This window comes from Equus quagga, chromosome 9 (assembly GCF_021613505.1).
Source record: "Equus quagga isolate Etosha38 chromosome 9, UCLA_HA_Equagga_1.0, whole genome shotgun sequence".
NCBI classification, from domain to species: Eukaryota; Metazoa; Chordata; class Mammalia; order Perissodactyla; family Equidae; genus Equus; species Equus quagga.
In genome coordinates, this window is record NC_060275.1 from 25,683,560 (window position 1) to 25,706,560 (window position 23,001).

The 23,001-nt window shown below is 47.3% G+C and overlaps 1 protein-coding gene across 2 annotated transcripts in view; it reads left to right on the top strand.

Annotated features, from left to right (window-relative positions):
- MYO5B (myosin VB) overlaps positions 1-23,001 on the top strand; it is a 344,955-nt gene that overhangs the window by 281,969 nt on the left and 39,985 nt on the right. For both annotated transcript variants that reach the window (XM_046671362.1, XM_046671363.1), the window contains exons 22-26: positions 4,478-4,711; positions 15,896-15,980; positions 17,291-17,439; positions 18,607-18,726; positions 20,848-20,988. In XM_046671362.1, coding sequence (XP_046527318.1) covers positions 4,478-4,711; positions 15,896-15,980; positions 17,291-17,439; positions 18,607-18,726; positions 20,848-20,988 — 729 coding nt within the window. The remainder of the gene's footprint in view (positions 1-4,477; positions 4,712-15,895; positions 15,981-17,290; positions 17,440-18,606; positions 18,727-20,847; positions 20,989-23,001) is intronic.

Sequence of the window (23,001 nt, forward strand, 5' to 3'; positions counted from 1 at the left end):
GTTCTGCCACCTCCAACCAAATCATAAGATGTCTGCCCACTGGGAGACTCTTGGGACATGTGAGAATTCCTCAGTCTAGGGGAGACTCTTAGGCTTATTTTGGGTTCATTCTTATACAGAAAGCATCCTCCTTGGACTGGCTGGCCTTTTACAGTGGGACGTGTGGCCCGGTGTCAAAGAACATGCTTGGCGCTCTGTCGTGAGAGGAGGCATCAGCATAATCTGGAGCACCAGCTCTTCAGATTCTTGTCTTAGTGCAGTCTCTTAGCAGATGGGGCCAGCCGTTTGGACGTGAATGGGTTTCCGTTCTTTCTGTGATACCTGGAGACAACTCGGGCAGCTGCTTCCCTGACACACAGGGTTCTTAAGTCAGAAGGAGAGGATACACGTATGCCAGGGATCACCATAGGTGAAGGCATCCCAAGGGGTTTGTCAGAGCAGAGTGGGGTTGTGGACGAAGTCCCAGCTGGACAGAGACCTGAGTTCTGCCTCACTTATATTTGCAACCAGAGATGACAGCTTGAGATTATGGCCGAATCTCTAACTGGGCCTTTTGTTCTTTGGAGGGGATTGGCCTAAGATTTCTAAGGTAACTTCTAGCTCAAAAATTCACTGATACCATGATGTGGCTAAAGGAGTGGTTCCCAGCCCAGGCTGTGCTGTGGAATCACCTGGGGGTCGAGGATGCCTTTGAAACAAGTGTCCTCGCTCTCAAGAAGTCAGAGAAGGAGGAAACCGAAAGCACCCAAAATGTACATCTAAGATTTTGTGCACCCAATTAGGAAACACAAATTTGGTGCCAAGTTCCCAAATAAACAACAGAAAGAAGGAAATAGGATCACTTGAAAGTTGTTGGAAGAGAACTAAAGTAGTTTAGGAGGATCAGAGCTGTCCTTGGTGCTGAGATGTTTTTCCTGTGGGTTTTCATCATCTGTGATGTAATAAGGCACATCCTGCACAATATCCTTCAGCAATAAATACAGTGACAGTTCCTAGGACCACTTCTTACAGTGTTCCTGGTGTAGGCCTATGGCGTGACATTTTTCAGCCAAAATGATATAACCTGTGAACTCAGCTCTCTACCAGTCTGGCTTTGTTCAAGCACAATGTGTAAAGTGACTAGGCCAGTTGCACCTATGATTTTTTTAATAATGAGAGTCATATTTCCCAGGCCTTTATGAGTATAAGGCTATATTTAAATATATTTTGTTTGAAGAAATATGACCCAAACATAAGGATTCAGTCAGTAGCCTTTTAAATCAATTTGATTCAGTGCACTTAGTATACACTCAGTAAATATGTTAAATTAATATTTTATGACTCACAAAAGCATCCACATACACTTGAAAAATAGTATGTTATGAGTCACAGCTTTTTGGCCTTCTGTGCCTCAGTTTTCTCAACTGTGAAAGGTGGATATTAATCAGCCTTAGAACATAGGATTGTTTTTTTTGAGTGAATGAGTTAATATATGTGAATCACATAGCCCAGTGCCTGCCCCATAGTAAGCACCCAGTAAGTGTTAGTACTGTGTATGGAATGTGTTCTTTTTCACGTTGCAGGCTTTCTTAGAATGATTTTTCCCCCTCCGTCCAGGGGTCTATAGACCATTGGTTGGGAACCACTCAGAGCCTCTTGTGTACAGTTCTAAAGGTTGTGCTCTGCACAGGGTGACTGGCTTTGGGGACAAGTAGGGCTAAAATCCAGCCCACACTCTGCTCATCTGACCATGAGCCCTGGTGCAGTGCTGCCCTAAGGAAGGAGTCGCCTCCGTTCCAAGCTGTGCTCCCCTGGGGCTGTGTCCACCCAGAGGGGCAGCTCTGTGGAGCTCATCCCCCTGGAGACACTGCCTTTTCTGGTTTGCACAAAAGTGCTATAGAAGCCAGCAGTGGCCTGGGGATCACTGACCAGAGGAATGGTTGGTTGCCATATCCTTCAGGTGGGGGAAACATTTCAAGCATAAAAAGGTCTTGCCTAGGCAAACCTTTGAGAGAAAAAAACAAGTTTTTGAAAAAGTAACAATAGCAGAGAGTCTCAAGTTACCTTCCCAGACAGGTTCCTTGTTGCCAGTTGAGGACAGATCTGTGCCCTTTGGCAGTAGGGGCAGAATGAGCATCCTCTCAGGATGTCTGAGGAGCCCAAGGACAACAGAGGTCTGTTTAGAAATCTCCAGCCCACTAGCATCAAGAAAACGCTCCCACTGGTTCAGGACAGAGCCAGCCAGGTTTCTGGGTCACACTGATAGAGGCAGCTCTGAGGAGCTTAGCCTGCCATCGCAGGGAGGGTTTCTGGGGTCTATGAGGGAGCAAGTGCCCCATGCCACCCCGTGCTAGGCTTGGCTGCACAGCCATAGGCACCTACAGGTATGAGGAGGAGGCTGGAAACACACGGCCCTTCTGGGGTCTTCCTTTCTAAAATCATACATCCAGAACACAAAATGGACAGCTGCAATGAATCCCCATGATTATTTTTGGATGCCAATCATGATGAAATCAGGATCTGCCCAGGTTCTGCTGTTAGGAATCTCCCCACCCACACCCCGAGCAACAAGCCAAGAGTTCAGAGCATCTCTCCAAGGGACCCCTTAGAGAACGCAAGATGAGGATAGCACTTCCTGTGTGCCAGGCAGCAACTAAGCACTTGGTCTCCCTGAGTTCTTGATACCAACCCTATGAGGAAAGAGTTACTGTTATCCCCGTTTTACTCATGGGGAAACCAGGGTGCAGAGAGGTGGAATGAAACTGATCAGACATATGCAACTGAACAAGGGTGAAGTTGAGATCTGAACGCAGGCCTGTCTGACTCCAGCCACTCTTAACTCCCAGACTTCCCTGAGCCTGCTCTCAGCCTGGGTGTCCTAGACACTTTGTCTTTGCGTCAGAGTCCTGGGGTATCGTCTTTGTCCATAGCAGGATGCCGTCATCTGCCTATCTGCAGAACATAGTTCTCCCTGAGAATCTTCCAGGGTAGCAGGATGTGCCCATGCCCCTGCCACCACCACATTTGTGCCTCTCTCCAGACCCCGCACCAGACCGTTCCTCCCCCATCTCCTGGTGATCTGACCCAGCCTGTGCCACCTGGAGATGGCAGTTGGGCTGAACCTCACTTCCAACCCAGAGTGGAGAGAAGTCAAGGTGCCCAGTCTGGCACATGTTCCCTTCCTGAACTCCACTCCACTTGTGTAGTGACCCTTCACCCTGCAGGGTGGGCCCAGACCAGGGAGGACAGTAGAGATGATATTGGGTTTTTTTTTAAACAGATGGTGCGTAATTAGATTTCTTATTTGTGATTACTTAGAGCAAGGCTAACTTGCAAACCAAATATAAGGGCTTACCAGGTTGTAACTGGGAGATTTCCACAGACTGGGAGGATCTCTGTCTGCTACATCAATGTGGAAATGTACTGCTTGAACACTGACAGCAGGTCTCAGCCTTGAGGTCCCACGGCGTGCATGGGTTCAACAGCTGTTCTGTTGCTGTTCTTCCCTGCTTTCCATGAAGCTTAATTTCTGATGTGAATTAGTAATTGATTGCTGATGCCCCAGCATATTGGTATTGTAGCCAATAGCTCTACTCTACTTGGAGCTTCTGCAGAGAATAGCCGTGGAGAATAATCAATGGCTTTGTTGCCTGCTTGATTATTTAGAGAACGCTGCTTCTTCCTCTCCACTTTCCCCGCTGACCGCCTTCAGCTGATACTCTCAACTCCTGCAGCACTAGTTTCTGCCCATGTGTGCGCTAGCACTCGACACCGGCCCCAGGTGCTCAGTGCTTCTTCTGTGTGAGCTCATCTACAGTCCACTTCCCAGGCCCCCTCCATACCTGTACCAGGCACATGGGGAATGCTTCCCACTTACCTATCGCTTGAGTGGGTACATGATTGGGTACCCAAGATGCAGGAGAACACCACGGACAGATTCTGCCAGGGCATCAGTTTCTGGAGTCAGAGTCTTATGGGTAAGCTAACAGGTGGTGAGAGGAATCCCGAGGCCCCATGGAGGCCTCCTTGGAAGAGGGGATGCTGAAGGGGTCCTTTGTCTCGGAGCCGGCGATTAGGTTGCAGCTCTTTGTGCAGCGAGTCCAAGGGCAGGAGGGCCCAGTGTGAAAGAGCAGGGGAAAGCTGCAAAGCAAAGGCTGCAGACCCCGGAAGCCAGCCACGCATTTCCCACAACTGAAAAACCAGGCGTGAGATCTCTCCAGCCAGGCATAGAGGCTGACTGCTGTTAGCCAGCTCCCAGCTCTGCCGCTGCTTGTGAATGCTCCCTAAACAGCAGAACTGGTGTTTTTGTTTTCCTGTGTTTCTCCCAGGCTCACAGCAGAGTTTTGTCAGGGAGATGCCAGGAAAGCACTCAAGTGTGCAGTGATGGTGAGGTTTAATTCCACCTTGGAAGCTCCCTTTTTAATTGTCTTCATGTGTTTTCCTGCCCAAATAACCTTGTTGTCCACCTGTTCTCCCTCTCCCTGTTTGCTGTCCGCAGAACAAAGAGTTCAAGACACTGTCGGAGCAGCTGTCGGCGGTCACCTCCACATACACCATGGAGGTGGAGAAGCTGAAGAAGGAGCTGGGCCACTACCAGCAGAGCCAAGGTGAGGACGGCAGCCTGAGGCTGCAGGAGGAGGTCGAGACCCTGCGGACTGAGCTGGAGAGGGCCCACTCAGAGCGCAAGATCCTGGAGGATGCCCACACCAGGGAGAACGATGAGCTGAGACAGGTATGGCGAGGCCAGAGGTGGGGCTTGGCAGTGGGCTGGCTTACAGCACCCTCTCTGAGGTGGTTTCTTCTTCAAGCTGTGAAATTGCCATGGACTTCCCTGGGGCTCGTGCCCACAGACTAACCATCCCTCTGTGTTTAGATATAAAGTGCCCTTGCTTTGGGGGAGCCCACACAAGCACATGTCCATTAACCTACCAAGTATTGATTGAGTTTCTGCCACTAGCTGAACACTTTGTCAGCCCCTGAGAGGGATGCACAATGGGTGGCTTTGGGCATCTTACTGACAATCTAGAGTTAGCCACCAAGTCAGCTCTGTGGCTTGAGTCTTTGTTGACAAGAGAGATGGTACAGAGGTAGTGGCTTTTCTTCTTGAGGTTGCCTGCAAGGATTACAGGCATCCTCTAGACATTCCTCTCTATAATAAATCATCGGGATTTGGGGAATTTGCCTCAAGTTTAAGTGTTGATAGTTTCAGCTTGACTTGCCCACTCTGGTTGGTATGCTCCGTAGGTTTCCTCTCCACCCCATAAAATAGTGCTTCCTGGGATCAGCCCCCACACCTGCATCTTAAAAGCCAGGATACAGACACTCCCTTCTCCACTCCCCAAATAGCTCTTCAAACCAGGGAAGTCCCATATGCCACTGGAGAGCCTTCCACGGACTTGGGACACTGCTGCCCTTTCCGGCATCTCTACAATGACCGACAGGTCACCTAACACATTGCCCACTTGATTGGTAACCATCCATCCCTGAGAGTTACAATGGGTTGAGAATCTAAGGAGGGGGGATTCAGTGTTCCTAATGTTGGAATAACAACCTTCAGCACTTAAAAATTGGGGCAGGCCAAATGCTGCCACGAAAAGTGTCCTCGGGTAGACATGAGAATTTCCAGATTCTCATCCCTGCTCTGCCAAGACCAAGTGCGTGTGGGAAATCTCACTGGCCTTAGTTCCCTCATCTGTTTAAAAACAAAAAAGTTGGTCTAGATCATCTCTAAGGCCCCTTCTGGACTTGCATTTGGCCAACTCCATAAGATTGTATTTGATGGCTTCTAGAAGGAAAAAGGACCTCAGCCCTGCTCTGTAGTGCCTCTGTCTTCCTCTGCCCCATTACCTTCTCCTGGGATGAGCCCTCAGACCCAGCTGGGAAACATGCAGTCTGCCATTTGAGATGACAGCCTGCAGAGGCAGCTCGTGTAGGGTTTGCGTACGTCATTTTCCTGTCCCAGGCGGAACTGCAGTCCTGTCAGCCACTGATTTCTCCGGATCTCGGGGATTTCCCAGGGGTCAGACATGGGATCCACGAGGGGATTAGGTGATGAAGAAAGTGAGACACGGGACTTCCTGGTGCAAGCAGCCTGGCACAGCAAAGGCCCCTCCCCGCAGCGTGTTGCCCAGATAAACCTGCCCTTCACCCAGCACAAGGCGCGAAGTGGACTTCATTCTTTGGGATGAAGCTTGTGGTGCTAGGACACTACTGTTAAAATGTAGCTACAAGCCTAGAACCTACAAACCATGGACTTCCACACTCGTCTGTCGATCCTTGGGAACAGATAGATGGTAACCCTTCTATGTGAATAAAACACAAGAAGATGCAATCCAAAGGCAGAGAGAAGAGGCCAAGCTTAGAACTGGAAACTCTTGAGATTGGTGACACTGGGAGGAAAGAAAAATCTGTTCCCTGCTTGTGTGTGCCCGTCGGATGAGACCGTGGGCAGTCTCTTCACCCAGGGCACCCACAAAACCGGGTCTCTCCTGTCTCTACTTGACCACTTGACTCATCAACTCCTCAGTTTCCTTCCCTGCTTCCCCTGGGGCACTGGGATTTGGGGACTCAACACTTTTAAAATATCCAAGTCTCCGAGCAAAGGAGCCTAAGGGTTTATACTATGAAAATCTTCCTTGGCAGAGCAAAGAAGAGAAGCAACTCCTCCTCTTCTCCTTGAAAAAAGTTACTGCTTCTTAGGAGGGTGTTGACCTAGGGCTTAAATACAATGAGAGCTTGGAACTGGCAAGAAAAAAAGTTCAAGGACAGTGCTAGAAGGGGAACAACAGGCTCAGAGGCAGAGCGAGAAAAGCACCTTCCCGACTCCAAACACAGGCAGATCCCAAGTTAGTAACATGAGAGAGCCTGGCCGAAGATGCAGCGTCAAGTGCGGTGTCCATCTCTTTCCAGGAAGAGAAAAAGTGGAAGCAAAGTTTCCTCCTTCCCTAGGGTTTTCAGAACCTTTTTATTCTGGGACTGGGTGAGGGGCAGGTAGGGGGGCTGGCTTTTTTTCCCCGCTTCGTCTTCTGTGCCTATTCAGGGTTTAATATTTATCTAAGGCACTGTGTCCAATCGTAAATGCTGAGTAATCAGACAGTTGGTTCCCTCTCAGGCTTGTCCGGGGGCTACTCCGCCTTGAGCGAGATTGATGAGACAGGCGAAGCACGTGAGGGAGCCAACTGCTGGTAGATGTTTAATTAATGCATTTGCTACTTCTGTCAGCAAGTGCTGTACTGGAACTGGCATCCTGGAAAACTCTGGGCTCCCCACCTGACAATCTTCATTATCAGGCCACGTAGCTACACTGCCTTGAGCTGTGGGAGGCCAGGTCTCCCTGGGGACAGGAATTCATTCCTGTGTCTGCAGAGCCTGGGGCAGCCCCACCTCCACCCCAGCCACACAAGTTAGCTGACACCCTTCCTACTAAAGATATCCGTTGTTGTGGCCTCTCCCCAGAGCAGTCCATGCCTGACCTTTAGTCTTGCTTTTAGCCTGTGCAATGTGTGTGCTTTGTTCTCTTTTAAAGCTATCAGTGATCGCTATGCTGACTGTCTTGTACAGCTGTGCTGTCTTGTACAGCTGAGCTGTTTTGTTTCCCTAATGAAAGAGACGTGGCTCCCAGGACCGCCCTTGGCACAGAGGCAATGGCTCATTATCCAGAATCTGGTCAGAAGGTCTGAACCTGCTTGGTGAGGCCGGTGAGGCCTGGCTTGGTGCAGGGTTTCGGGTGGGTGAGGAAGAGCAGCTCATAGCCAGGCACTTGGCTCTGAGTGAGGGTCCTTGGCACTCATCAGGGATGAAGAGCAGTCTCCAGGTCCAGAGCTTTCCATTTGTGAGGTTAGGGTTGTGCTTTGTATCGTGTCTTCAGTCAAAGAACCACCAGTCACTAGTTGGTTACGTTGAGTAGTTCCAGTATAAAGTTTGGGGTTTTTCCAAATAGAATCAGAGAGGCTGACCAGGGGGTAGTGGGATTCTCACAAGGAATGTTGGGAGCCTTCTCCCCAGAGATGCAGAGCAAGACTTCTTTTGCCATCTACAACTCAGAGTTGTGTTCTCTGTGGCTCCAGGATTCATGGCTCATAAGGAGGCTGATGGTTGTGAGAAAGAGGACCCCACTCCACCTCTATGGGAGGACATTGTCTTACTGCAAAAATCCTGGAGCTCGGGGCCCTCCATTCATTCACCAGATATTTATTGAGTGCCTGTATGTGTTGGGCACTGTTCTACTCACTGGAGCAAAAGTGAACAATTTTTTAAAATCCTTCTCGTTCTTGTAGAGCTTAAATATTTGGGGGTTATAGGAGAATGTACAGACAGGAATCAAATGCAAATTATCCATCATGTGCTAGGAAGAAAAATAAAGCAGAGTAAAGGGAGTAGAGAGCAACCTCTGTGGTTTCATTTATGATGGCCAGAGACAGTCTCCCTGAGGAGGCACCTGACTGAGGTGAGGGGTGAGCCAGGAGGATTTCTAGGGAGCAGGTGACAAAGGTAACAGCAGGTGCACAGGCCCTGAGGGGGGCGTAGGCTGGGAGGGTTTGAGGACCAACAAAGAGGCCAGTGGGCTGAGGTGGAGAGAGCAAGGAGAAGGGTAGGAGGGTGGTGGAGTCACATCAGGAAGGATCTCTGACCTTGAAGGCAACATTAGCTGTGAAGCCTCAAGTGTGATGAACAACTGTCTTGGGCAGTTGGCCCTTGTAGCATGCACCAGTTCCCTCCTGCCCTGAACTCCTTCCTGCAGCTCTGGCTGTCGGAACCCATCATTTGAGGCATGCTCCAGGCTGTCTACACCACTGTTCTTCACATGTCAGCCTTCTGAACTGTCAGGACACAGGGTGGCCTAGTGGTCAAGAGCCTGGGCCTCAACCCAGACTGCTCAGGGCAAAGCCCAGCTGTGCCCTTGCCTGGTGGGTGACCTTTGGCAAACTCTCTAACTTTTCTTAGTTTCCTTACAAGCAAATGTTGATGCTACCTACCTCAAATGTATTATGTAAATTTTTAACTGTGCCTGGGACATAGTAAAACCTCAATAAATATTGGTTTACTATTCCCCCAACTAGCCTGTAACTTCGCAGAGTTCATGAACTCTGCTGTAACCTACCTGGACTCCATCCGCATTCCTGGCCTTGTGTCCTGGCACAGTGCTGCTGAATAACAAAAGTAGCAGCCATGGGGGCCGGCCTGGTGGCTCAGCGGTTAAGTGTGTATGTTCCACTTCAGTCGCCCAGGGTTCGCCAGTTCGGATCCCGGGTGCAGATGTGGCACCGCTTGGCAAGCCATGCTGTGGTAGGCATCCCACATATAAAGTAGAGGAAGATGGGCACGCATGTTATCCAAGGCCAGTCTTCCTCAGCAAAAAGAGGAGGATTGGCAGCAGATGTTAGCTCAGGGCTAATCTTTCTCAAAAAAAAAAAAGAAAGAAAGAAAAGAAAGGATAAAAAATAAAAAAGTAGCAGCCATGATGCCAGGCTGGGGGTCTAGACGCTGCCGGGGCTCTTCTTTGAGTGGTGGGCAGACACTTCCCTTCCCTACAGCAGTGAGAGCCCCCACCCTGGGTTTTATTTCTCCAACTTGTGTACATGCCTAACACGGCCATGTGTCCCAGGTGAGTTCCAATTTCATTTCTGCACAGTCGTCTATGCATTGTCTACTCCTCCTCTTCTCTCTCTTCTTAGGCCCATTTCCCATTGACTAAATAACTTCCCATTTATATAGGGTATTCATGCTTATTTCCCTTACTCCCAGGGAACAGGACTTTACAGGACTTTGCAGAATTAGAAGTGCTGTCCCTTCCACGGGCCATGCCTATAACTTTTTATTAGATGGTAGATACACAGCATTGAGGACAGAGGACACAGCACGCAACAGGGGGCAGACGAGCCTTTCCTGATAGGCATCAAATCTACTTGTCCCATGGTTTTCTGCTAGAAACCTTGTAATTGGCTCTTTTTACAGTACAACTACCCTACTTGAAAAAATAAGTCAAAACAAAACCAAAAGCCCAGAGCTGCCTTGTATCCCCAGAGATTAACTGTTCAAGGCAGTTCTTGCTTGTGGAGCTGGGGCATCTGTTTCATTCAGCTTACACAGGGACTAAGTTAGACTGATAGTAACAGGATTCACCCCAGTGTTGGTTCTGATGATCTGTCCCAAATAACTTTTCAGAAGTAAATCACTCCCACTAATATTGCCTGCAAGAGTTAGAAGATCCCCCCCAAAAACTGGAGCTGCTGAGCCATGTTTAATGAGTCCCAAACCCTAGCCAAGGTGTTATTGATCCTGCTGAGGGAAACACGCCCGCCTGGTCTGTGTTGTTGAGTCTCTCACTGCAGCCACATCCCTGACAACAAAAGGGAAGCCATTTGGCTGCAGAAGTTTGTCACCTGCCACATCTGCAAGCAAACTCTCCACGTGCCAGCTGGCTCAGAAGACTGGGGGTGGCCAGTACCTAAGGAAATACAGTGAGGGCAGCATTCTCTGCCTCGCTGGGATGTGGAACTGAGTGTGGTGCCCATCCCTCCTGCGGTGCACTGAGGAGCAGAGTGGGCCTACCTCCAGAACTGCTCAGGAGAGGAAGAAAAACAAAGCCCCCAATGCCACTTTGATGTCTGGCTTAGAATAACAAAGTCGAGTTTATGAGAGGCCTGTGTTCTCGAATCAAAGCCTTGAAGGGAAGAAGCGAGGCTCAAATACAACAGAAGACTTCAGCGGGTACTTGCTGTTAACCATGGCTCTCCCAAACTGTAGCCTTGGCTGAGATTTTAGGTCACAAGTGGTTGCAATGAAGTTACATGATCCTTAGGCTGCATTCGTAGGAATGCAGGTCTCAGGTCCACTCTAGTGGTGATGGCATGCAGTCTGGACTGATCAGATCACGGGTTCTACTTCAGAGAGACGTTGACTATCTGTAGGACTCGCAGAGGAAGGTGATGAGGAAGGTGAGGGATCTTGGAAGCCGTCTCAGATGACCACCTGCTCTGTGACTGTCTGAGATTCAGAGGGTGGTTCGGGGGAAGCAAAGTCCTCATTCCATAGTACAGTCCGGTTACTTCACAGCCTGCTATGAACACCCTGCCCCATAGTCAGCTAATTCAGAGGTTCCAGCCTTGTTCCTGGCCAAGGGCGACTGGAGTCCTGCCCTTCTGATCCTGGCATCAGGTCGACCTGCACTTCAGGCTCCACCCTGGGCTGTATTCTGTAGAGGCATGCACCATGTGGTTTATTCTGCTGGTGGTTTTCAGTCTGACTTGACTTGTGCATCTAGGAAAGTGAAAGCTACTTTATTTGCCAAGCTAATGAAAGGCATACATAAAGTTATTGAGGGGTGGACTGCCTCCAATAATAGCAAAGTAGATGCATTTGAAGTGTTTTATATTGTATGTGCCTCCTGAATTTGAATTGTTTGATTAAATAAGCTCATGTATTCTAGATGTTTTAGTCAACTCTAAACACATTTAAAACAAAAGACTTTAAAGGAGCCCTTATTTTTTTTTTAATTATTTTTTTCGGATGTACATCATATTTCAAATTCTGGATACATTACATCATGTTCACCCCCCGAACACTAATTATAGTGCATCCCTTCACATGTCATGACCCTAATCACCCCTTTTGCCCTCTCCTGTCCCCCCTTCCCCAATGGTAACCACCAGTCCAATCTCCAATGCTATGTGGGTTTTTTTTTTTTGTCGTTTTTATCTTCTACTTATGAGTGAGATCATATGGTATTTGACTTTCTCCGTCTCCCTTATTTCACTCAGCATAATACCCTCAAGGTCCATCCATGTTGTCACAAATGGCCAGATTTCATCATTTCTTATGGCTGAGTAGTAGTCCATCGTGTATAAATACCACATCTTCTTTATCCATTCGTCCCTTGATGGGCACCTAGGTTGCTTCCAAGTCTTGGCTATTGTGTATAATGCTGCAATGAACATAGGGGTGCAAGTAGCTTTATGCCTTTGTGTTTTCAAGTTCTTTGGATAAATACCCAGCAGTGGAATAGCTGGATCATATGGTAGATCCATCCTTAATTTTCTGAGGATACTCCAAACTGCTTTCCATAGTGACTGCACCAGTTTGCACTCCCACCAGCAGTGAACAAGGGTTCCCTTCTCTCCACACTCTCTCCAACATTTGTTGTTTCCTGTCTTGTTAATTATAGCCATTCTGACCGGAGTGAGGTGATACCTCATTGTAGTTTTGATTTGCATTTCCCTGATAGCTCATGATGTTGAGCATCTTTTCATATGCCTGTTGGCCATCTGTATTTCTTCTTTGGAGAAATCTCTGTTCAGATCTTTTGCCCATTTTCTAATTGGATTGTTGGTTTTTTTGTGGTTGAGCTGTATGAGTTCTTTGTATATTTTGGATATTAACCCCTTATCTGATATGTGGTTTGCAAATATCTTCTCCCAATTGTTAGGTTGTCTTTTCGTTTTGTTGATGGTTTCCTTTGCTGTGCAGAAACTTTTTTAGTTTGATGTAGTCCCATTTGTTCATTTTTTCTTTTGTTTCCCTTGCCCGGTCAGACATGGGACTTGAAAATATGCTGCTCAGACCAATGTCATAGAGCGTACTTCCTATGTTTTCTAGAAGAGACTTCTGGAAGAAAACATCATTTGAAAATTATTAATAATGTCAGCATCTTTAGGTCCTTCCTCCTGGGTGATCAGATTCTTTGAAAAAGGAACTTCTGTCCTGCTGGGAGCGTAAATGGCTGGTTGCCCCTGTTCTTGGGGCCGAGGTGCGGAGAGGGCTGGAAGGAGCCCTTATTTTTGACTGAGGAAAGCTAAGGCTCATTTATTAGATCTACAGGATACTTCATTCATTCAACAAGCATTGGGGTACCGGCATTGAGCACCCCAAAGCTGTCACATCTGATGATGTGACAGCCTGGCAGTGTGGTCCCTTGGTCCACATTGAGGCCCCTGGTCCAGGCTTAGCAGGAGGTTGAGGAAGCAGTGACAGGGGCTCTCCAGGGAAGTGCAGGCCCTGTAAAAGCAGAGCACTAAGCACAGACCCCACCCCACACTTGCAGGATAGGAAGGCTTCCTGGAAGAGTGACAGTCCAGAACTAAACAATGAGAAGAAATTAACTAGTGAAGAGTGGGGAAGAGAGAGCTTGGCAAAAGGAACAGGGGAACACTCAGGCAGAAACTAGAGGGTGTGGAGAAGCTGGGCCCTGCTAAGGTGCCTTTTTAGGGACATATGGAGAAGTTCAAAGGTTATCCCGAGGACAAAGGGAGAGAAGCCATTCGCAATCTGGTTCTCACTCCCTCTATCCACCCAGCCTCCTCTTTCTCAATGCCACTGCCCGAACCATAAGTTACTGCATCACAGACCTATTCACATTCCCAACCACGCCATCATCCTTCATACCTTTGCACCAGCTGTTCTTTCCACCTAGACTGGGCATCCCCTCAGCTGCATGGGAAATCCCACATCGGCCTGATTCAGAGGACCCACTCTCCCTGTGAAACCTTATGGACCTGTGGTCCTCTTTATCTCCTTTTCCTTCTGATTCACTTCATAGCAGTGGTTCTCATCAAGGGACGATTTTGCCCACGGGGGACATTTGAAAATGTATGAACACATTTTGGTTGTCACAACTGGGTAGGGGGACAGGGTTACTGGCATCTAGTGAGTAGAGGCCATGGATGCTGCTGAACATCTGACAATAGGATTACCCCCACCTTGCCCCCAGCAAAGAATTATCCAGCCCAAAATGTCAGTAGTGCCAAGGTTGAGAAACCCTGCTTTGTAGAAATCTACTACGGCCCTTACCAGTCTTCTCACTGTTACATACGCGGCCCTCACTCCTGCTGGGCTGAACACTCTCTGATGGCAGCTACCTTGAACCTGGTTCATTTTGCATCCCCCAGCCCCTGGCAAGGCTCCTGGCATGCAGAAGCATGTCAGGAAGTGTCTGATGGATGAATGACAACCTTGCCCTGTGTCGCCCCAGGGGCCAGAACTAGGCCCGATGTGTGGGAGCCTCTGAGGATAAAATGGCATCACACAGTCAGTGTTTTTTCTTCTATACCTTGCCCTCACCGCCACATCATATTTAGTCACTGTAGACACAAAACATCAGTTGCATTAATTATAATAGACAATAAATTGTCAACAAAGAATAACAGTGGTATAACTAGTTACGTGCATCTCTCTCTGTACCAGCCCTATCTCATTTGATATCCTGTGGGGAGGCAGAACACGCCCCTTTGTCTGACTCTCCATAAAGAGAATCCCTGACCGTTTGGGGGCTTGGAACCTACTTGGCAGGGAAGGGGTCTGCTGGGTATAGATAGGAGACCAGTGCTTCTTAACCTAGAGTAGTGTCAGCGTGGCACCTGCTCTTCAGTGCCTCGTTCCTGTAACTCTCAGCAGTACAGCCGCAGATAAACTGATAAGAGAAACAGAGTCCATCCGAATTGAGAGGATGGAAAGGTGTCACAGTGTCCTGTAGTGGGAAGGGACAGTTTCCTAGAAGGTAGTTTTAAGCTACTTTTTGAAGGAGATTGAAAACTCCTTGAAATTTGAAGAGTTGGATCATGTTAATACAGTGTTAACAAAGTACTTGGAGCCTTTTGCAGGCCACTGACACTGTTGTGTATCTGCATTTCTCTATATGGAGCCTTAGAGAGCATGCCACTTGCAGACCATCAGCAGCTCCCCAGAGGAGCTGAAGCTCCTAAATGGGAGTCACTGCCTTCTGTGTCCTTAAGAGGAGGACCCTGAGCTCGCTCCTGGCCCCAGCCTTGTTGAAATTCTCTCTTTACCCTTTCTATGTGATGCTGAGTGGGGTTAGGGAAAGCAGTTCTCCTAACTCACTTCTTGGTGCCTTAAGCTTAACTGTAAAGCCAGGAGGGAGAGAAGATAGCATTTGAGCATAACCAGTTGAAATTCACACCTCACAATGGCTTCTGCTGTTTAGCCAGAATCCTGGGGTCTCCTTTCTTTTTTTGCCAAAGGGGTCGAGCAGAGTTTGAAAGATGTTTCTCTGCTGGCAGTACAGGTGGGTCCTCAGGGATCTGTGTGGCATCTCTCCGTGCCACAGTCTCCCAGGTAGCAATCCCAGTAGGTCCCCATCCGGTCTCAGCTACTGTGCACATGCTAGTTAGTACCTGTTGTTATTGTTCTGAGGGGGTCATTTTGAGGCTCTTTCTACCAACCACGGAAAGAGTCCTCCCCAGATTAGATCATAAAACATACCAGAGATGGCCCGAACTGATTTCTTGAACCAAAGAGGGTGAGGTCGTTCACTGTGTCATTCAACACAGCCTGGAGAAGCTCGTCACTCAGACCAAAACCTGGGAGCCTGTCCTACTACTTGTCTTTTACGACATCTAGCACAGTACGTGCTTCCTAGATTGGTTTATTCGTGGAGTGATTTTTTAGCAGCTTCGTTGCACATGATTCACGTACCACAGTTGACTATTAATAGCAAGTCTCCTCCCCTTCCCCGCATCTGGACTATGCTGGTGCACTATGACAGGCAAGGCAAGGGGCGTGAAGAACAGAGCCGATTCTTCATTGTGAGCTCCAGGCTTTCCTGAAACTCAGATTTGAGAGCTCAAAATTTACCAAGGCAAGCAACCCAGTGCCAGAAAGTCTGTGATCATTGTAGGTTACTGAACATGTCATATGTCATGTGGGCTCAAGGTAGACTTTTCATGAGGTTTTATAGGGGTTGGAAGACCATAAACAGTGGTGAACTCATCTGTCTGGTTTTAATAGGATCTTTCCTTCAGTATAAATTTTTTCCCTTGAAATGAAAGCAGCTTTGGTTGATTCAATTTTCTTAAATAAAAAGAGCATTTAAACTACCAGTTGAAATTCAAACCTCACAAAAGAAGCCTTTCCTTTTGTGCCGCTTCACAGGGGAAACATTTTTCCCTGTTGCTCTCTCTTTCAGCGAGTTGCAGACCTGGAGCAAGAAAATGCTCTCTTGAAAGAGGAGAAAGAACAGCTTAACAACCAAATCCTGTGCCAATCGAAAGGTAAGGACCAGAGTGCCTGATGTTTCATTGTAAGTGTTCATTTCTTTTCCATGCTGATTTTCCCCAAAGACTCTTTACCAGGCGTGTGGTTAGCCAAGATGCTGCAGTGGGGAAAGGGCCTTACTAGAAGAGAGATGAAAAAGAAGAAGGGTGATCTTTAAGATGTGCTGCGACATTTGGTTTCAGGAGTTTAACACAGTGAGACGCACGTAATCACCAATAGAATGTGTGAGATTTGAGTCAGGGAGACTGCACTCAAAGAATGACTACCATATTGTGCTGTGTGGCTGCGAGCAAGTCCCTTAATGACTGTGGTCCTCCATTTCTTCCTCTGCAAAATGGACATAAAGGTTCAGATCTCAGAAGCGTGGAGTGCTTAGAATGGCACTTGACACATAGCGAGCACTTAGGAGCTGTCATTATTGTTGTTTTAAAACTTATCTTTACCATCCATAGTACCTGTCTTGGTTTCTTCTATCCAGTGGGTCATCTGTTAATGTTTGCTAGAGAGAAGGTCTTGGGTCAGATCCAGGTCACCCCTCTCAAGCACCCACCGACCCCTGGGCTGCCATCAACCCCATGTTCCGCTTGACTGAAGAGGATCACTGGGGGTCCACAGACCCCAGTTCTAGCCTGACTCAGTGTGGCCTTAACAAATCACCCCCCTTCTCCCATCCTCAGGGTACTCCCCTGTACTGCAAGAGAATCCAACCACTTGAATGCACTGTCCCACCCAGCAGGACATCTTGCTGAAAACTTAAACTGTGTTGAATTTCACTTTAAAAATTATTTCTTTCCACTGATATGAATAGTAAGTTTTGGTGGGGAACAGGCCATCCATGTTATCTTTTTGTCTTCCCTCCTTCCTCCAATTTAACTTCTGGCCTTATCTCCTCAAATCTCCTTTACTCTCTCTGCACTCTGAGAACCGGAAAGATCAGGATTAGGGAAGAAATTCTGGGACAAAACCTGGGTTCTTCCAGGAATGCTGCCAGCAGTTGCTGTGACAGTGGTCACAAGAAAGAGGCTGGGGCATTAACTGCGGGAGTTGTCACGTATGCTGCCTGCTTCTCTCCCCCATTTCCCCAAGAGCAGGTGGTCTTTCTCTCCCTCTCTGAAGACTTAAGCCACAGTCACAAGCTTCCTTTTGCTCTGCATAGGCGAAGTAGTTGAATAAACTCATCAAGTATCTGTTAGGAGCTTGTCATGGACAGCCTTTTAACAAGAGATTAATCAGAAGGCATGAGTCAACACATGTAGGGGAGTCCATTCAGAAAGCAGAACTGTAGCTTAGTGTGCTTGCTTTCCAGATGAATTTGCCCAGAACTCTGTCAAGGAAAATCTCCTGATGAAGAAGGAGCTGGAGGAGGAGCGTTCTCGGTACCAGAATCTCGTAAAGGAATATTCACGGTTGGAGCAGAGATACGACAACCTTCGGGACGAGATGACCATCATAAAGGCAAGGAGGGCAGTTCTGCTGTCCCACCGCGCCAGCCCCCTCTGGCTTCACAGCCCTTGTTCTTGCGCAGCGCCAACCCCCTGCTCTGCTGTCTGACACACAGTGATGCTCAGTGAATCTGTGCTGTGTGCACAGTGCTGCTTTCCAAAAGCATCTGTTCTTGCCATTCCTGAGGAAAGTTACCACATAAGAAAGTAGCTGAGCCGTCTGATCATTCATTCCCAAGGACAGCTCCTTTTCCAACTTTGGGGTCTTATAAAGATCTCAGTTAGGAGTTTAAGGAAAATTCCACCCAAGTGTGTGTTATTTTTCTTGTTTTCTGCTCTGGGAAGATCCCTGTGTTGAAACAGTAATGGTGTAAGGGAGTTCTGATCTCAGCTTCATTAGTGTGTAATGCAGAGAGGCCCACAAGGGGCTGATCATTGCTCCTAGTCTTTGGTGAAATGCAATATACATAGAAACATTTTCATATTTCAGGATTTGTCATTCTTTTTTACCCCATGTAAATATTCCTTCCAGAAATGCATATTCAAACGAGATTGAATAAGTTAATTGTATAGAAACCAGGCAGAGAAGCTGAATAGGAACATATACAGAAATCTAAAATTTTCCTACAAAGATCAGTTTTCACTCTCAAAGCCAAATCAGATGCAAGGGGGAAAAATAGGTATTTTTAAATGAACAATATAAATGGTAAACTCCATTTCTAATGTTTATTTTCATAAAATTGGTAGAGTGCAGGTTGAAATAGGGGGCCGTTAGGGGCAAATTTGCAACATTCTTTTCAAGAGGGATGCTGTTGACAGCACTGTCTTTGTTGGCTTTCAGGGCAAGACCAGGAGTTAAGCATTGTTTCCCGGGACTTTTCAGAGAAATTGGCCTAAGTGTTAGGGATTTGTATTCCATTAAGAGACAAGGGAACTCAGTCCTTACCATGGAGCTGTGATCTCTTCTAACTGTCATTTTATTGGGATGACTGTAAGAATTGTAGGTGAAATTTTTTGTGGTAATAGCTCTATTTAGCCATCATTCCAGGAAACGATGATTACCTATTTTTATTGACAAAGAAGGCAGAAGCCCAACTTTAGGACCTACTGTTCTTTTAAAAGTAATAGTTCTTATTAATAGTAGTTCATCATGAGTTTTTACATTTTTCTTCTTGAACAGCAAACCCCAGGCCACAGGCGGAACCCGTCAAACCAAAGTAGCTTAGAATCTGACTCCAATTACCCCTCCATTTCCACATCCGAGATCGGAGATACAGAAGATGCCCTCCAACAGGTGGAGGTGAGTAAGGCAGGCTCTTGGCTGCTGTCCGTGCTCCAGAGGGAACATGTACCCCCTGCGCAGAGCACCCCCAGAGATTTACTCTTACACTGGGAGAGACCAGAGTGCCCAGGGGCTTACTCCTGACAGCAAGACCACTTGGACTGCAGTGGGCTTATAGACTATACTCTAGAGTTAACATTCACTGTGCAAAGCAGTTCATTCTCGTTCACTCTACCCACAGTCCAGAAAGGAAGGAAGAAGGTAGAGCCCGGATTTGTCTTGCAAAACTGCGAACCTAGTGCAGAGAGGTGAAATGGCTGGCTTAAGAAGGAACAGCTAAGTCATTAAAATAGATATCTTTATCATCCTCGTTGAGTATCCACAGTGCGTATAGTAATAGCAATAAATATACAAGAAAATTTTCCTTCCTGACTTAGAAGCTGGATAGAACTCAGAGAGGAACAACAAATATTTGCTGAGTGGCTGTATCTTTGTCACTAATAGCCTCTTAGAGTCACTAAATAAGGTACGCCACAGTGGACTTCGTGGTCTGTGTGTAATTTTGTCGAAGGTACACAGACACACAGTTTTTCCTCTGGCACATGAAAAGAAGAAAATCATAAGCGCATAAAAGTTTATGAAGCACATGAGGATAGACGTGGCTAGAAAAACAAATGTGCTTTGAGCACATCTTTGTGCCCGGCACTGCAGGTGGGTCCTGGAGAAACAGTGGTGACCAAGCTGGAGAAGGTCCCTGCCCTCGGGGAGCTTGTCTGATGGAAAGTTAGGAATAATCAGTTGATGGAAGAAGTTTGTAATTTAATTATGGGTACCGTTAAGTGTTATAAAGGAAAACAAAGGATGATAAGAGATAGCAAGTGAGGAAGTAAAGGGTGGAAGCATAGACAAGGATGTCCTTGGGATAAAAGGTATGGCTGTTGTGCAGTTTGATATGCTTGGGTGCTTGCTCTACTCACTTAGTAAGCATTTAATAAATGCTAACTTAAGGCCCTTAGTTTTGCCACTGCAGTCTCCTGAGTCTGGGTCCTGGAGGCTTCAGTCGGCCTGAACTCTAGACACACCACCCAGGTGTTTGTATATGTGACCATTTACATGCAGACATAGCACTTCCATCAGTGGATTTATGTTCTTCAAGGAAGTGGAGACTGGCTCTTGGGATTGACCAGAGCAGCGAGCACAGAGCTGGCTAAGCACACAGCACTTATTATATGCCAGCTGAACCAAATTACATTGTCACATATGTACATACATGTACTTAGAAAATCCATGTGGATATGCTCATGCAGATACCCATGTTTGTACAAGGACACTCACACATGACAGAACTCTGCAGGGCAAACCCAGGCATGAATCTGAATGAAAAAATCTGGGAAACTGATGCTGTAAGATCTGTTGGATAGGAGTCAGCCCTGTGGCCGAGTAGTTAAGTTCACGTGCTCCACTTTGACGGCCCAGGGTTTCACCAGTTCAAATCCTGGGCGCGGACATGGCACCACTCATCAGGCCATGCTGAAGTGGCATCCCACATGCCAGAACTAGAATGACCCACAACTAAAAAATATGCACCTATGTACTGGGGGGATTCAGGAAGAAAAAGCAGGGGGAAAAAAATCTGTTGGATAAATGAGTTCCGTGGCAGGGCAAGTGTTGGTTCAGTTGCAAGGTGCAGTCAAGTGGTGGTTGACAGCACACTTACAGCGATTAGTAACCACACTGTTTCTTTATCAGGAAGCATTATATCCTGCATTTTATAATTTCTCTAGTGTCAAACCATTTTCTAGAAGTGAGCTCTTTTAACTTCCAAATAAAATGGTTGTGTCTTTATCCATTTTTTCTTGAAATATATGATGGGTCATCTGAAGTGGCTCACACAGGAGGAATACAAATGGCTGAGACACAGATGTTATCCAGACAGAAAATGAGCCTGGAGCACCAGCTTTAATATGTGAAGTGATGGTTGCTTGACACTGGCTTTGTATCTGAGGGCACAGATTGATGTTTGGGAGGCGAGAGAAGACAGACAGCTGATGCAGAGGTAGGCAGTGAGGTGCTGTATGTTCCCTAAGGCATTTAGGCTCTTAAAATCTCCTCTCCCCTGCTCCCTGTCTTCCTCTGAAGGAAATCGGCCTGGAGAAGGCGGCCATGGACATGACAGTCTTCCTGAAACTGCAGAAGAGGGTGCGGGAGCTTGAGCAGGAGAGGAAGAAGATGCAGACGCAGCTGGAGAAGAGAGAGCAGCAGGACAGCAAGAAAGTCCAGGTGTGTGAAGGGGCTGGAAGCCTGCAGCAGTGCCCTTGTACTGGCATCAGAGAATGATCCAGCTCCCTCCTACCAGGGCTCATATGGCAGATGTGACCCCATGAGGTTATGCTGGTGCTGGGTTTCAGAGAAGAGCTTCCATCTTGTGTTGGCATCATACTGAGTCTTCACTGCAAGTGCTCCAGATCACCCCAGTTGAAGGGGAGTAAGCTTCCCAAGTGTTCCCAGGCAAAGGATTTCCAGTGGTGAAGCTAGTGGGGAGCCTGTGGCACCATCAGCCATTTGCATAGAGGACCAGGATGTGTAAATAAGGTATAAATATAAGCAGAAGTCAGATTTTAGCAGAGAAAATCAATTGCCCTCTTGTACCTTGCAATCTGGGATGGACTTGAATTCACCCCCATTGGGTGAGAGGTAGACCAATTTTGCAGCCACTCACCCTGCTATCCCATGACTGCATCCTGGCCTCAATGCAGATGATCATCAGTATCTTGGGTCTTGAAAGGTTATTGTTTGAAACCTTAGTGTCCCAAGACATATCACTCTTATCTTGAGGACCTATTGGGCACCTGTGCTACACTCAGCACTATGCCAGTGCCAGGCTCATAGTAGGTCTTCAAAATGTTTACTTAATGAGAGGAGATAAAAATGTAAGAGAAGTCCCCAGCCCCCAAGGAATTTTAATCTAGTTCAGGAGGACCAGGTGAAAAATAATAGTGCCGAAATGAGTGCAGGGTTGGGGCACAAAGAGATTGGTGCTATAGGAATAGAGACAACCATTGAAGTTAACGGTGATGAGGAGGTACGAGCCACTTGTTGTTTCTTGGGGGGTATAAGACCCACTTCTAATGGGATACAAGGATGATTCTGAGATGGATCATAGCATTAGCTGACCCCATAGTGGGTTTGTCAAAGGCCTTTGGTTTGTTCTCAGGCCTGAATTGCCTGTTGTAGGATTCATCCCCCTCCCCACACCCTCAGCCTTGCCCCTGTTCCCACCTCTATGCACTGTCTCCTTTTTTAATACCTCACGTCTCTTTCCAATCAAATACGGTACAGACTCTGATCTACCGATCTAGTAAATTCTTGGGGGTTTTTCCTGAGCAGTAAGTGGGGAGGTAAATCTTGCTGATGGATTTAAATCTCTCAGGTGGATTAGATTCAGAATGGAGAGTGAAAGGATTGGGTATATAAATGACTCGTTCGATTAGAAGAGAAGCTGCCCTGACAGGCAAGCATAAATCAAATATATGGAAAGCTGCCTAGATGACATCAGACATGCCCGACGTGAAAGTTCCTTGCCCACCTAGCTGCCTCTAAAGATTCACTCTCCAGGTTCCGCACCACAGAAATGCCAAATAATTTTGAAATCCTGACTTTAGGACTTCTGTTTGTCTTGATACCAAAGAAAAAAGGGTATCTTTTTCCTTAAAAAATAATCACTGAAGAAGAGTTAGAACTGTAGGCTTGGCCCGTAGCCCTGTGGTGTGGGTTAAGGATCTGTTTAAGGAGAATGACCTTGTTTCCGGCAGAGTTTAGTAAGAGAAGCAGGAGTGGGCAGGAGTATGGAATCCCTCTACAGTACCCTGAAGCCAAGCTTTCGGAGGTTGTGTTCTTGAATCTGCCCTTGGTCTTGAGGAATCCTGAGCCACCTGGGTCTTTATTCTGGAGAGATATGGCCCAGGGTCTCAGCTCTAGAGAGAGGCCAGGCTCTGAGTGAGGAATGACACGGAAGTCTGTGGAATGTACCATCAGGGTGGGAGTGACTAAGCCACCGTGAGGATGGGGCCTCTATGACAGCCAGCCAGGCTGTCCATGTGTTTGACTTCCCGTCCATCCAACTCTCTTTCCCCGGGCCTAGCAAAGTCATCTTGGCCACCAGGATGATTCCAATGGATTGTCCACTTAGAAACATGACTGCCAGCGCATCTTAATACTCACAACGACTCAAATTTGAGTGGGTGATCTCTGTTTTCCAAGAACCTAATGCACTCAACAATTATCTATGGTCAT